The following is a 15,294-nucleotide window of genomic DNA, read 5'->3' on the forward strand; positions in this document are numbered from 1 at the left end:
TTCTTCACTAATTACCTGTGTTCAGGTGGTCAGACAGCCTGCTGTTCTAGTGTTTACTACTTCAGTGGGCAGACATCAGTATTAAGAAACAAATTCCTGCTCTTTCCTTAAAATAAGCTTCTCTCAATGCTTTAACTTGAAGGTGAATTCAAGGCAACTACTTTACCAACTTGCCTTCTAGGACAACCCTGCATCTCTCTCCCTTGATGTAAGCAAACACAGAGATGATTTCTGAGAAAAGAGGGGAACAATAAGAAAAAAAATCCACATCCACAGGAGTTGCGTATTTGTTGTACTGATATATTCCAGGCTTGTGTGGTTTTTACATTTATATAGTTTACATTTTGCTTGACCCATAAATAACACTTGCAAGATTAAGAGGGCCATAGTTTGGAGAGTATTTACAGAGCCCCACCATGCATACAGAGCTTTTAATACCTAGTAGACAAAATTAAGCTGTTTTGCACTAAACATTTTTCAATATTTTTAAACTCCCTGACTAAAATACAAGCACTATTTCATCCATAATGCTGCTGTTAAACCCCTAACAAATCTAGTTTGATATCGTAACAAACTTCTTCAAATTCAGGGATATAAAAATATTCAGCTTTTAAAAATCTTAACTGTACAATATGTACATTTGTATTTGCACTGTTAAATTATGAATACATTTAAGCCTATGAACTACGTTATAAATAGCAATTTTTTTGATTTAGAATTGCAACTAATACGTTTTAAAACCTGGATAATACATTTGAAAAGACAGAATTTTGGAGCCTAATCCTTTAAGCCCTTATGAAACTGTTTGTTATGTAAGTAGATTCATGGACTTAAACGGGGTTATGTGCCTGAGCAAAGGATCCCACCATTTGTACCTTTCTCTTTCAGTGCTTTGTTATGGAGGAAATGGCATAAAAGCCATCATTGCTCGCTGGCAGTCAAGTCCAATTCCAACAGCTGAATTAGTATCTTCCTTTTAACAGGCACAAAAAGAAAAAAGAAAAAACACCAACACAGGATGGAGTTATTTTAAAAAACAACAAAAACTGGAAGGAAAAACCTAGAAGTTAAACATGTAAACCATTTACTGCTGCTTTAGGATATATCAAGGCCTCAAGCATTTCAGCTCCCACAGTCTGATTTGTCACACCTTAATGGGGGAATCTATGGAAAAGCAGCTTCTTCCTAAGTAAGTTTAAAAATAATAGTAATAATTCCAGTTTTTGTAGGGAAACATCAAAGAGGAAGAAGGAGTTTTATCAATGAGGAGAGGGTACTGTCTATAGCCATGTGATTGATGGAGAGAAGTTGAGTATCACTGTATGGGTAGGTACAGCTACAGTACAGGACTGACAGTTTTATTTATTGATCTTCACTGAATTCTCTCTCTCAGGTAACTGAATGTGGGTGAATAGAGAGCATAAAATAATGTCTACAACAAGTCTGTATCAAGAACGCAGCAACAACATTTTGACAGCTGAAACACAGTATGTAAACCTAGCGAAATCTGAACAGATCGTCATTTGGCATAGTGACATTTCCCAATGGTACTTCACTTTCACAATGTAAACTCTGAATGGGTTATCAGTTAAACTGGCAAAGCATTAAGAATTTAGCAACTTGCCTAAGTACAATTATTAATATAAAAAGATGTGGTTCAAACTGTAGCTAGAGTTGACTGGTCTTCCCAATTGTTAAAACAAGTTAAGAAATGATGCAGTTTTTCCCTTTGTGTCCCCTCTTCTTCTTCTTTGATTTGGTTGTCCTTTGTCCAAACTGAGAACTAGATAACGCATTAGTTGGACCAGAAAGGTCATCTGTGTAGTACGGATATCTCAGTGACCGTGGCTGCGGAATTGGCTGTCCTAGGAAATACCCTTCCTCTTCAGAATCTGATGACGAGGATGAAGTTGAGCACCAGGAGTCATCTTCCTCGCCATATAATCCAAAAAATTTATCAACCGCCTGACTCCTCAGTGCGTAATCAGAACTAGTATGGGCATACTGGCCATACAGCTCCGCATTTTGAATATAGGCCCGAAACTCACGTGAGCTTTTATTTTGAATAAATTTTTCATGATCCTGAGGTGAGTAATAACGAAACCTCTCTTTTGGAGAGTATCTTCTTTCTGTGGCCAAATTAAGTGCATTATCTGAGCGAGATTTCCTACTTCTTCTGCGATGGTGAGAAGGTCGATTTCCACGTTCTTCAAAATGATAAACGCGCCTACGAGTCCGTTCACTCATTGGAGGTTGTCGAATTTCAACGTTCTCGTAACTTCCATTATCAATGACATCATCTGAAAACTTGACTTGCTGTGGTCTAGACTGGGATTTAGATCTTCTCAGTACAGGCATGTGCGCTGGCTTTTCCTCTGGTAATGCTTTTTCCTGGCACAGCTCTGAGCTCAGGCTCTTCAAAGACTCTGTGCTCCGATGGAGCATTGAAGAATTCAGAGTTCCCATGTTGCTCATCTTCTCACAGTCCTCTACCTCTAATTCTTGGAAAGTTTGCAAAGAATAGAGAGATGGCCGTGGCTTGCCTTCTCCATCCATTGATGCCCCTGTGGTGGGAGTGGAAAAAGAAGGAAAAAAGAGTATTATTAGTATTACATTGATATGAGGCATATCAAAGAAATAGGTATTACAATGAAATGTTAAAAACACTTCATGAAAGCAGACTTTATCAGTGTTAGGCAGTGGACACAAGCTAACTCTCTCTGACCACTAGGAAACACTTCTGTGCTTCTGTGCAGTGACGGAGCACAGAGGAGCACAGAGGCCGTGAGGTTCCTCTCCTCAGGGATCTGAAGCCACCTGGACTTGGGTCTGGGCAGCCTGCTCTGGGTGTCTCTGCAGGGGCTGGGGCAGATGGAGCCAGAAGTCCCTGCTACCCTCAGCCATTCTGGGATTCTGCTTTTTGAAACTATTACGAAAAGAACTAGCTTCAAATAAGAGTAAGTAAGTACTGTTTTTACTTCCTTTAAGAACTAACTATCACTAGGATATTGAGAATGGAAGAAGTTTAGTGAGTTTAAAATATTTAAACAGCTCTAACACACATAAAGCTAAGCCTCTAAGAAAAGAATTACTTCAAATTATTCAGTGTAGATCACTCTGAAAGTAATGCGTTGTACTGATTTCTGTGGAAACTACAACAGACACGAAGAACACAGTAACACTGTTCTTCAGCAGTCACCACTGTTAGCTGTGCAGTTTAACCAGCAATGAACAAGAGCCTGCATGCTGTGCACATAAAAATCTGCCCCAGCAGAGGTGATCTGCTGCTGCTGCTGCTGAAATGCACCACCCACCACCTCACTTTGCTCACATCCACTGGTTGGTCTCCAACATTGAGTAAGTGTTGATGGATGGCAATAGATGCATTTTTTTTTTCAGCATGGAGGAATTCAGTGACAAATCTTTGCTCCATACGCACCTCCATGTCAGACATCATTGTGTCAGACTGCCCCTCTGCTGCCATCTGTCTCATAGCAACAACATGGAATGGAATATTGGTGGGAAGGTTCAACCTCTACTGAGGCTGACCACCACCACCATCACGGGCCAACGTAATAAAATAGGGGACATTACTCTCAGAGCAGCCCTCATAGAATACATGCTTACCATTTTGTAAGGCTAAAATATTAACTGCTTCTGTTATCACTAAATTCAGTATTCCAGCCGTTGTTCCAGAAAAGCTAGGCTCACTCTCAGAGAAGGATTCTTACTCTCAGAAAGTCATCAACAGTAAGCTGGTCTGGTTTACTCCGGGTTTGTATCAAATGACCCTTCTTCCTCAGAACAAGAGTTTCATTCACCCTCTAACCCCCCCTCGAATGCAGTACCTGTGTGATTCCTCCTTCCTTAACCCTTACACCTAGCTCCTTTTATCATATCCTTCTTAACTGCTTGGGTAACACAGCACATGGCTGGCTCTGACCTATATGAGTACCTAGAATAATTCATGCTACAGAAGGAAAGCAGTGTGTCTCTTTTAGCCAATTCTCAATTGTCTTGTTTTGTGTAATTTTTGTCGGAGAATAGAGATGGGAGGGCGACACACAAAACATGGTTGAATATCTGACTTCTATCCTTTCGGCTTATTTCAGTCACATTTGACAAGGAGGTTCACAAAAGTGGATTATCAGTTGCTCTTTAGTCAACGGAGAAAGATAATCTCATAAACCTCATTTCCTAAGGCTAAGAAGGTTACTACTATTTCACATTTTCTACATACTTTTACAAGCACATCAGGAAATCTACAGTGTTTCGCAGATTACCTTTAAAATTATCCTAGCAAAGAATGCAACTTCCTGTACTTAAGGTACAAAATTTGTTTGAAGCAGTGGTTTGTATATAACATGCAGAGTTCAAGACTGCTTTTACTCTGCTTAACATTGTTTATGTTGTCGTCATTATAAGCAAAAATTTAAGCAGAAAAGGACTTAAATAGAATTTAAATAGTATAAATAAATCTTATGGAAGAATATGAGCTTGATAAAAGCTATTGCTTAGTTTATGTATATTTCTTGCTGTGAAAGCTTTTTAAATATCACAGATATAAGCTTGTTTCAAAATATACAACATCCTTGCTAGATTTGACCTCTCCATCAAAACCATTCAGTTTCCCCTGCCATTACCTGTTATGTTAGACAAAGCCAAAGAGTCCATCGAGTCCCGAACGCTTTGTTCTTGCTGCTTCAGATCGGACAAACATTCAAGCGAACCTCCGTACCACGGTGTCTGGTCATGTTTGTATCCTGATGCCCCATGTTCCATCTCCAGATCCTGGATTTTTCTGCTGCTGGCAGGGCCTGGATGGCTGCCATACGCAGAGTCACCCAAACCATCTTGTGACTGGGCCCAGTACATGTCTGATTGATATTTCTTACTTGCTAGGCTTGGGTTATTCTTTTTCAAGTCCAACTTGCTCTTGACCATGCTATCAGAAATCCAGTGTTCACTTGATCTAATCTCTACTTCAGCAGGTTGCTGGAAAAGGCTTTTATCACCAAACTTCAGAAGAAGCTGAGTCATGTAGTCTTCATGTTCAGCCCATTCTTCAGGGTCTTCAGGCATTTCTTGCTCTACTCTTCCTTTCCAGAAGTCTTCATTAACAAAGCTTGCCTCTTGCCTTGAAAGGCTTAAATCATCCAGCTTACGAGAAAGCGTATCGTCAGCATTGCCTGAAAGACCAGGAAATTTATAATTGAGGGCTGGTGACAGGAGGAGAGACTGGCGGCACTGGTCAGCCGAGCGGCTGCTTTTTCCCATGCGAATGCTCCTCCTGGAATCTCTCGATCGAGCAGACTGAAATGCTGAATCAGAAGAATCGGAGGCGTGAACATCCTCACCCAAGCTGCAGGTTTTTGAACAGTAGATCTGCCCTTGCTTTGGAAGGAAAGGGCAACCGAGCAAAGAGGTCTTGCACTGAGCACAAGAAAAGCAAGTCTCTGTAGCGTGCCAGTGCTGTCCATCGTAGGTCATCTGAGCATGGTCAACGCCTAGAAAGGGAGAAACAGCAATACTTTGGTTTCTCTCAGAAATTACTTACAGAATCTACAGTTCTGGAATGTATTTTTGTTTTTTCAAATTGGCTTTCCTTAAGTTTGTAAGTTTAAGACCTAAAAAGGACATACATACCAATGTGCTCCCCACAGGTCTCACAGTATTCTGCATAAAGAGATTCAAAACAGCTACAGCAGAATGGGCGCCCATCCTTCATGATGTATCTCTGCCCACCCAGGATTGTTTCACACTCGAGGCAACAGAAGTGTTTCATGTGCCAGTGGCGACCTTCGGCTTCTGTACACTCATCAGCAAAAATTATCTTTCAAGAGATAAAAATGAACTTTCATTAAAATGGGAAAAAAAGCTCACCTCAGGACTCAGAGCAAACAAAATATCCTATTTGCACAGTTAGCACATCGAATTTATTTAACTGGCTTTTGAGGACCATGATAGAAACAGCAATTTCCTATATAGTTACTGGGGCATTTTAATCTTTTCTTAAACAGCAAAGAAAGAAGAAAAACTACTTTTTAAAGCAATAAATTAAACAAGGTCATAGAGCTCAACAAAATAGCTGCTATTATGATGACATTTTTAAATAGCCCTACAGATTCTTTATAATTCAATCTACAAGATTCAATTCTAAATACAAGCAGGTACGTGCTTTCTAAATACAATCCCTTTGCTTGTCATATTGCCATTTTGATGAGAAATAAAACACCCCTCAGCTTTCAAACACAGCTATTCACCACAGCCCTTACTGTTTGAGGGAACACATCTGCTTTTAGTAATTGCCCAAGCAAACGATGCAGTTTGTTAACAGAACAGTAACAGGTGGGAGGATTGAATGCGAAGTGTGAATTTTACCTCATCACAGGCTGAGCATCGAGGCTTAAGTAGTTCAGCATGGTGTCTGCCACAGTGAATTTTTCCATCTTGGTAGAAGTAGATGAGGTCAACGAGGAGCTCGTTACACGTGAAGCATACAAAGCATGATGGATGCCAGCATACACCAGGGCCAGCTCTCGAGGCAAAAACTGCAACTTCACCGCCGTTTATTTTTGTACCACACTGGGAACAAAATCAGTAAGTGAACACGCTTCCCATCCCAGACTGTTAGCTTAAAACACCATGCCCAACACAAAGGCTTTATTTCACAGAATCGTAGAATGGGCTGGGTTGAAAAGGACCTTAAAGATCATCCAGTTTCAACCCCCCTGCTATGTGCAGAGTTGCCAACCACCAGACCAGGCTGCCCAGAGCCACATCCAGCCTGGCCTTGAATGCCTCCAAGGATGGGGCATCCACAACCTCCTTGGGCAACCTGTTCCAGTGTGTCACCACCTTCTGTGTGAAAAACTTCCTCCTATATCTAACCTAAAGCTCCCCCGTCTTAGTTTAAACTTACTCCCCCTTGTCCTATCATTATAAATCCATGTAAAGAGCTGTTCCCTGTCCACGCTCCCTTCAAGTACTAGAAGGGAGAAAAATTTTAGAGAAAATAATTTTATTAGGACATCCTGATGAGAAGAAAAAAAAAAACCTACGTTTTTTCTGTGCATCAACGAAACTTCTGTGAGTAGAAGTTTATTTTATACCCAACAATATTTTGATATAAATGCCTGTTTTTCATTTGTCACTATTTTAGTGTGAGTCAGCGACAGTAGAAAATACATCACAGACTCAGTTCACTGCTAGTATCAAAGGTTTTGCTTTTGCTTAAGCAAGCACTACCTTCATTTTATTTATGTGCCATTTCAAAAACATCCTTTTTTTGTGCGTGTTCAGGCACAGACGAAATAAGACTGCATTTACTATTGGGATACTGTAGTTATATATCATTGAGCCCAGTGCTGGCCTCGTGGCTCCAGCAGTATTACCTGTTCACAGACTGCGTGCATCACTGCTCTCGAGAGGAGTTTAATAGTGCCTCGTCCAAGCGCCTCCTTTTTGCGCTGAGAACTGAACATCTGCAGTTCTTTCTTTTCTTCTTCACTTAAAGACTGGCAGTATCTCACCTTCCAGAGAAAAGTCAGGAGAAATTTACGTTAGATCCTGAGCTTTTAAAAGAACACCTCAAAAAATAAGTGTATAATATGCAAGAAATATATCAGGAATACTGGCCATCACCATTAAGCCTCCCTAGCTTGTCTTCTTTACAATCTTAGTATTCAGTTACTATGGCATAATACAAGCACAGTATAGAGAGAAATTTTGAGTTACAAGAAAAACAACAACAACATGTTTAACTAAACAGTTGTCCAGGCAAGAAATAAGATTTTAAAAAAGCCAAACTAAGAACTGCTGCTGCCCTAAAACAATGGAATTAGCCTGGATCAGCCACAACATCCTTTAGATTTATGGTAAAGTGCTTACAACTCAGCACTGCAGTACACAGGATCTTAAGCACTGACACCCCCGCCCCTTTTCTTACAAACAGCTTGTTTGTTATTTCCACTTCTACTCCAAATTACACTGCATATCTGAGATGCAAACCCTTTATTGTCACAAAGCATCCTTTTTGTGTGCTACAATGAAATCCCAAGAATTTGTAGGTTCCTGGTAATTGGTGGGTGGCTGCAAACACTATAAAGCCAACTTGTGTTAAGTTTATTGCAGTGACACCAACCTTCCCGACAAGAAAAGGCAGCATCCTTCCAGACAGCTCTTATCTGCACAGCAGTGAAATGCAGTTAGACAACAGACTCTGTACACAGCAGGCTGGTTTACAGGTCAGATGCCAGCACAAGAGAAGTTTCAGGCTCGTAGTAAACACAGAGACAGGTAATTCTCCAGGTGGAAGAGGCAAGCAAGGCCTCACTCCTGACCGTGCGTTCCCAGGTTCCCTGTTTACCTCATTATCGTGGGGTGGCAGCTGATAGAGAAGTTGTTTAATCCTGTGCTTCTCTCCAGGGCTGTTAACATAAGGGACCTTCTCCTCTGGCAGGCAGGCAAAATACAGCTGTACCTACATAGGAGGAATGGGAAGTCAAACCAGAAGATGCACAGCACCCGAGCACCCTTCAGCTATTGTTTTATCTGAAGTCTCATTACAAAGGAAGCAGGCTATGCTACATTAGACCCATGACAGGGCCCGTGCTGAAAATACGAGACCCAGATGAACCAACTCAGCAAACCTGGCTCGCCTCTGATAAAACTAGCACCCAGCTGCTGAATTGCTTTTCTGGAATGCAATTTGCAGTGACAATTAGGGGGTATCGTAAATTATGCACATGTAATGTTCTCATTACTCCCAGCCCCTTCAGGGCTGGTCAACAACCCTGTTGAAATTCCAAGTTTCCCTCTGCAATTTACCACACAGGGCACGAAGCTTTCCAGAAAACAGCCTCTATATAAACAAATTTAATTTGCTCTGCGCATTTTACACATTGCTGAGACAAAAGCTGTTCTGTAGTCTCCTGCTGATCAGGTTCACCCAAAGCATCAGCTTTCATTGCTTCCATGTGGCCTTTGGTAAGAAGGTGGAAACATCCTTCCCCTGGGAGGAGGCTGGATCCAGCCACATTTCAATCGGATGCAAATTAACTGTGAGGTTTGCACGGGCTGCATGTTTTTGATAAAGAAATCAATATTAGCTGTACACGCCTATCAATCTTCACTCTTTTTTCTTTTTTTTTTTCCAGAAGAAAATGATGACAGGAAAACTGTAATGAACACTGTGACAAAGCCCAATGGCAAAAAATATTTTTGTGGAACGGCTGCAGATTTATTGTTTTTCCTATGCAGTTTCCAGCTTGTCACGAGGCCTGAGGCAGTAAACAAGAGCCAACTATTGGCAAAAATATTACTTGCCATCTAGATGTAAATAATGCTTAGGTCACCAGCTTATTACTGTGCAAGACAGATGAAAAAGAAGCAGCGATCAGTCACTTGACTCAGGAAGCAATCAAAATCATATGGGAAAGGTTGCACAAAATATTATTTGACTTTCATTTAACCAAGTTTTTTAACATCAGAAGCCTACTGCAAGCCCACTTAGTGCTGAGCGTATTTCAAGAAGCTGCAGGAAAAGATAAAAGCATGTGGTACAAAGTGAAATTTTAAAGATACTTTATGCCCTTTTCTCAGCTCTTTGCCCTGTTCTCAATTTAAGTCATTCTTCTTAGGGGAAAAAATATAATGAGTGTGAACTAGCTGGATTATGGGGATACTTTATGGAATGTATTTAATTGTTCTGACAGAACAATTAGCTTGCTGTTTGCCTTAAGGTCTGATTCATCGGGATTCTTATATATGCTTAAGCGAGCAATAAAAAGAATTTCCCTAAAAATAGCCCATCATTTGCCATTCTTGCTGATATTACCTTATTCATTAGTAAGAAAATGTCTGCACTGCAAAGAAGATACGTCCTTTGCATCTCCATCGCTGTGGGCCCCAAGAGCTTGGCAGCTGCCTAAGAGTGGGTGGCTCTGCCACACTCAGCAAGTGTGAAGAAGCACCTCTGCCTATCTAATACCATCTGAGCTCTGGGCCTCACTGGATGCATAGCTTCAGTGCAGTATCAAATAAATGAATGCTATTAGAGGTTCAATTTTATTTCCCATAGCAACCTTCTCATCAGTAGTTGTGATGCCACTGTGACATAACACATACAGAAGGAAGGGGAGAGGGGAAGGCACAGCCCAACCAGCCCACAGGCATTGGCCGCAAAGAAGGTAAAAGAGAAATCCTGGTGTGAACAAATGGCAGGCATACAACTATTTAAACAAGCATTAAATGCATCTGTGATTGTCACAGTGACAGAATACTTTCATTTCTGTATGCTGTAGCAATGCCCACATTCTTGATGCCAAATGCCAAATTATTTGAAGAGCGGAACAAGTGCAGTTGTACTGACCAAATATCACAGTGCCACGAGGTATGACATGAGTTCCAATTTAACCTAATAACTTACCTCAAAGAGAAAGCACATTTCTGAGCCACTTTAAGACTCAACAATACATCTTTCTCTGGCACTATTTATTGAAAAATCCTGACTGGGAACAACTTTGTTTGTTTAAATATAGATGCAGTGTTGAGGATTTTAAGGTCCCTTAAGGCAGCCTCTTTGGAGTGGGAAACGAAACGAGGTGATGAGTTTTAGATGAATTGGAATTTTTATAATACAAGAATGTAACAGACTTGCTACTACTCCCTTAGACAGACCTAATGAGTTATTTAAAAACGCAGAACAACAGCTGGTACCTGCTCTGGTCTGAGGCCTGGTGGGACCCAGGCATACTCTTCCAGGGCACAGCCAGAGTCATCATCTGATGTTGAGCTTCGCTGACACGCAAAGACAAGATTGTTAGTTTTGGGCTCCATCTCCAGGGGCATAAGTGTGAGCCGTTCAATGTTTCAGCTGCAGTTCATCAAGCAGTCGATCTGCAGAAAGAGATTAACAGAGCTTTAATAAACTTCAACACACAAAGAGTGATTACCAACGTAAACGATCCTACAAGAGTTTAGTACTCCTTGCGTTGGCCAGAGCACGATTATTAGAGCGTCACTGCAACAAGCAATTCAAAGATATTTAAAGAGCTCTCAAAAACAGGAAAACAACAAAAGAGAAAAATGAAAATACCGCTTACTGAAGAGAAAGAAAAGTAGACACCCACTACCATGTTTGACAGCCAACATCTATTTCAGTACTAGCAGCCATCTTTTACATTTCTGCTTGCTTCACATGTAATGTATATAGAGAAAGACTCAAGCAGACATTAACAAAATGAATGAGACAAGCTCCTTCTGAAGTCACTACTAATCTAGTAATACAGAACACATGAAAACTGCTTGTCAAAAACTGACAAAGTTCTTGGGGAGAGACAGCTGTGCAAGCAGCATCCTGTTTTTAACACGGCAGGCATAAAGCAATGTCTGCAACATTCCTTGTTTGAGCTGTATCAGAGCGGAAGGGTGTTGGTCCAGTTAAATATCTGAAATCCAATTATGGCAGATTAGGCTCTGTAAAATACATCATGATTGTTCTGTTAATTTAAAACCCTACAGGGAGATGCTTCTGTTGATTCATGAAGCCTACAAAGCCCAGTATCAGTGGGATCATTTTGACTCACAACTGGCAAAAAAGGCTCTCGCCAACATCTGTAACTTTCTGCAGTAAAAAGCTTATTAAGATAAATATCTTACATTCATTCTAGCAGGAGTTCTTAGGAAATATCAGTGGAATACAGATTACCAAAACCAGAGAGGATGTCTTCTGCCAGGACAAACATCCTGAACACCTGAGCTTGAAAATGAGCTTGCCTTTACACTGTGCCATGCATGAGCTGCACCTTCCCTGTTTTAAGCATTTTTTTCACCCATCCACCTTCACGGAGACACAACTGTGACACCACCAGATGCAGGCTGCTGGCAAACTGCAGAAAAACGTCACGTCCTCCGCTTATAACCTTTGGGTCTACAGGGAGAGCAACCCACACTGCAAGTCCCATCACCACCGCGTTAGAGCAAACAAGCTGCTGCTGGATTGCAGGTGGAAAGAAAGCAGCAGGGGCTCGTTCTCCTGTATGCACAAGGCACTGGTGAGTGCCACACTCTGCTTCTTCAGTACAACCCGCAGACCCAGACCTTCTCAAAAAAACGTGGCCACACGCATGTGAAGTCAGCAACTCAGAGAAATGACAAGATTTGCTACTACACATTCTGCCTATCCCCGCTTTCAGTACGTCCATACCTTCCCACACCCAATCAAAAGAGATGACTTCACTGCTACCCCAAGCCAGTGCTTGAAAAAAGCACACTTTGCTCCAAAACTTCTGTTTTGAAAATGGAGGTGCTGTTTTTTGGTGTGCTGCTAGGATGACAACAAACGATTACACTGTATGGCCACACTGCAAGAAAAAATTTACTGCATATCTTACGGGGCAAGCAGACCTGCCAACCTTCCCTTTATAAAACGGGCTGCTTCTTACAGAGCTCGTCAGACATCAGGCATATTTTGGCAATCAGACTCTAGGTGAAAATGTGCCAGCTGCTCACAGTGCACTGTCAGCGACTGACAGCATTAGCAGATCAGTCACATTAACTGAATTCTGTTGTCTTACACACTGTTATAAAAGCAAGGATAGAGAGTCGTGGACTGCCTATTGAAAATGCAATGTATGACCGGAATCAAAGAAAAAGCCTCTAGAAGCTCCATCCTGTATACTTAAAATGCAAAGGCAGACATCCTTGTACATACTAGATTCCCTGAGTTAACCTCCTTCAGAAACAGGTAACAGGACAGCAAGTGATACCAAACTGTGTCCCTGCCCACATCCTGGTGGAAATGAAGTCAGCCACCAGGTACATTTGTTGTTACAGTTCCTGTAAGGCTGGGGGTGGAGGAACAAGAGAATACCGTCCCACGGTTATAAGAAATCACCACTAGCAAAAATAGCAACAGTGCTGCCTGCTGCAGAAGGACAGCAATGCTAGAGCTGGGTCGGCATCTTGTGTTCCACATCATCTAAACTCCAATAACACTGAAGTATAAAATCCAGCCATCACCACGATGGGCATCGATGAGAAGCCCAAGTCCTTCTGAGAAGCCCCAAGCAAGCAGCAGATGTGGTGCCTCGCAACTCCCCATCAGAGGTAGCTGGACGGCTGGTTTACAACGAACGCCACTCACTGAGGCCTGAGCTGATATTTCCAATTCCTCCGGCGTTGTGTCACGAGAAGCTGTGCTGATCAAGCTGTCACTTTTCAGAAGCTGACTCCTGCCCCATAACCCGTGGAAGAAAGGAGCCACAAGATGAAGCACCTTTGTCAAAGCTTCACTAGGCGGCCTGACCTCAACCACAGCAGCAAGGAGCAAACCTGACATCACATTCAGCCGGAGAGCCTGTCAGCTTTGCAGTCCTGGGGCACCAACACACCGGGTAACTGCGGCACTGCTCAACAGGGACTGCTCCAAAGCCTCTCTGTGGGATCACAGGTTAACTGCTCTGCCTTGCTTTCTCCAGCTGACAAGAAAAATAAATAAATGTGACCCTGTGCAGACCTGCTAGCTTTCCTGGGGATTTCTGAGCGCTAAGGCTACGTGCTACTTCTGTATGGCCAAAAGCATTGCTGAGTGCTGTTAGGATTTCAAGCATACCAAAGGTACGTAAACACGGGATAGCTGCCTAATTCCAAAGAGAAGGCTTTCATTAGAGATGGGACACACTCCTTCTCCACCAAGACTGATGCTGCCTGGGTCACCTTTACCTGCTCATTTTGAGCAGAACGGGGCAGATCCACAGGCCCGTTCTCCCTGTGACACAGAGTGGGCTGGCAGTACAAATGGTAGGGAATAAAGGAGCAACACATCCAATCTCAAGCTGTAAGAAACAACTTCACCATCAGGGTGCTCCTCCCGAAATAAGGTGATTGGCAACGTTTAAAGCAAGGTGCATAAATCTCAACAAGCCCAGATTACTCAAAGGCCAGCGTTCACTTTAAAAGAAAAAGGTTACCATAGTGCTAATACTGAGCCTGCTATAAACTGGCTGACAATACACCATAAAGCAGCATGGCCACGCTGCAAATATCGTGCTTCTGCTGACAGCGAGGTTTCTAAAAACAGCGCAGCCTAACAGCAAGCTATTTGCCCAACTATTTCAGCAATTACTTGTTTAGAAGTTCTCCTTCCTTTCCCGCTGAAGTGTAATTTGGCTTGCATTTTCAAGCTGTAAGGCTCTTCCTCCCCACCCCCCAACTGCACCGCTTCTTCAAAGCGAAGTTGTTTGAAACGACTGCATCCTAAGGAGAACTCAGATGAACATAAACAACAGCTGAAAAAATAAGTGCTTTCTGAGGGATGAGTAGAAAGGTGGTCTTCTTTCTTCTCATGCCATGACATCTACGTAACACTGCAAGTTCTGGTTTGCTTTTTTCAATTCTGCGGAACATTCTGAGGTTTCAGCTTTGCTCCAATACCACCTCACAAAAAAAAAAAGCTTCCTAGCCTACAAGGAGATATTTCACTGGCAACTTGACAGCTATGAATAACATATTGAGTTAAACAGCTAAATTCGATTTTAAAAGAAAAGCAATAATGACATTTTTTTCCGCTGATGTACTAAAATGACCATATAGGACCAAGTTCTTAGAAGGAGAAGTTGGCGCTCCCAACTACAAACCCACCGGCGCACGAAACACGGGGGTATCAAACTTAGAGCACAGCCCTCAGACACCGGAGGAAGGTTATCCTCGTGCGAGGATTTCCAGCTCACCGATTATGCTCTGCTGTCACCCCTGACCAGATAGGAGAGGTCACGATTTGCGAGCACGGTTAGACAAACATCTCCTCGCCCACCCCCTGCTGTTTTACCCTGTCCTGCAGGGCAAATTGTTTAACGACTTTTTTTGTTAGAACGCTTGTTAACAAGGCAATAGGGGATGCGAGATGCATATCACACACACACACACACACCCATTCACAACCAAGGCTCGGCGAGTTAAGATTAGCGCTGGCAGCCCATTCACCTGCTCGGCGCAGCCCTCCCGCCCGAACCCGCGTTCGGGGAGGAAGGGCGGCACACGGCAGCGATAACCGTGCGGGAAGCTCCGCAGAGCCGCTCCCGGCGCACGTTACACGGACGGCCGCAGAGTCCCGCTCCGCAGCGCAGAGCCGTACTGACACGCGGCTCCGGGTGCGAACAGCCGCACCGGGCCGGCACCTCCAGGCGGACCCGGGGAGCGATCCCACAACTCCCGTCCCCTCGTCCCCCGGCGGAGCCCTGCAGCGCCCCGGGGCAGCGCGTTCGGGAAATGCCCACCCGTCCTTAAGGGCTG

At 42.8% G+C, this 15,294-nt stretch overlaps 1 protein-coding gene across 4 annotated transcripts in view; it reads right to left on the reverse strand.

Annotated features, from left to right (window-relative positions):
- Positions 1 to 279: 279 nt before the first annotated feature.
- The window catches only part of PRICKLE1 (prickle planar cell polarity protein 1), a 62,123-nt gene continuing 47,108 nt past the window's right edge, over positions 280 to 15,294 (reverse strand). For 3 of the 4 annotated variants that reach the window (XM_085219652.1, XM_085219667.1, XM_085219663.1), the window contains exons 2-8: positions 10,720 to 10,899; positions 8,369 to 8,482; positions 7,395 to 7,532; positions 6,382 to 6,585; positions 5,647 to 5,833; positions 4,644 to 5,507; positions 280 to 2,564 (exon numbers count right to left, since the gene is read on the reverse strand). In XM_085219652.1, the coding sequence (XP_085075778.1) occupies positions 1,705 to 2,564; positions 4,644 to 5,507; positions 5,647 to 5,833; positions 6,382 to 6,585; positions 7,395 to 7,532; positions 8,369 to 8,482; positions 10,720 to 10,851 (2,499 nt within the window). In that variant the 5' untranslated portion in view covers positions 10,852 to 10,899 and the 3' untranslated portion in view covers positions 280 to 1,704. Of the gene's footprint in view, positions 2,565 to 4,643; positions 5,508 to 5,646; positions 5,834 to 6,381; positions 6,586 to 7,394; positions 7,533 to 8,143; positions 8,320 to 8,368; positions 8,483 to 10,719; positions 10,900 to 15,294 lie in introns of those variants that run through there. The other variant, XM_085219675.1, reaches the window with a different exon arrangement.

This window comes from Meleagris gallopavo, chromosome 1 (assembly GCF_905368555.1).
Source record: "Meleagris gallopavo chromosome 1, MGAL_WU_HG_1.1, whole genome shotgun sequence".
NCBI classification, from domain to species: domain Eukaryota; kingdom Metazoa; phylum Chordata; class Aves; order Galliformes; family Phasianidae; genus Meleagris; species Meleagris gallopavo.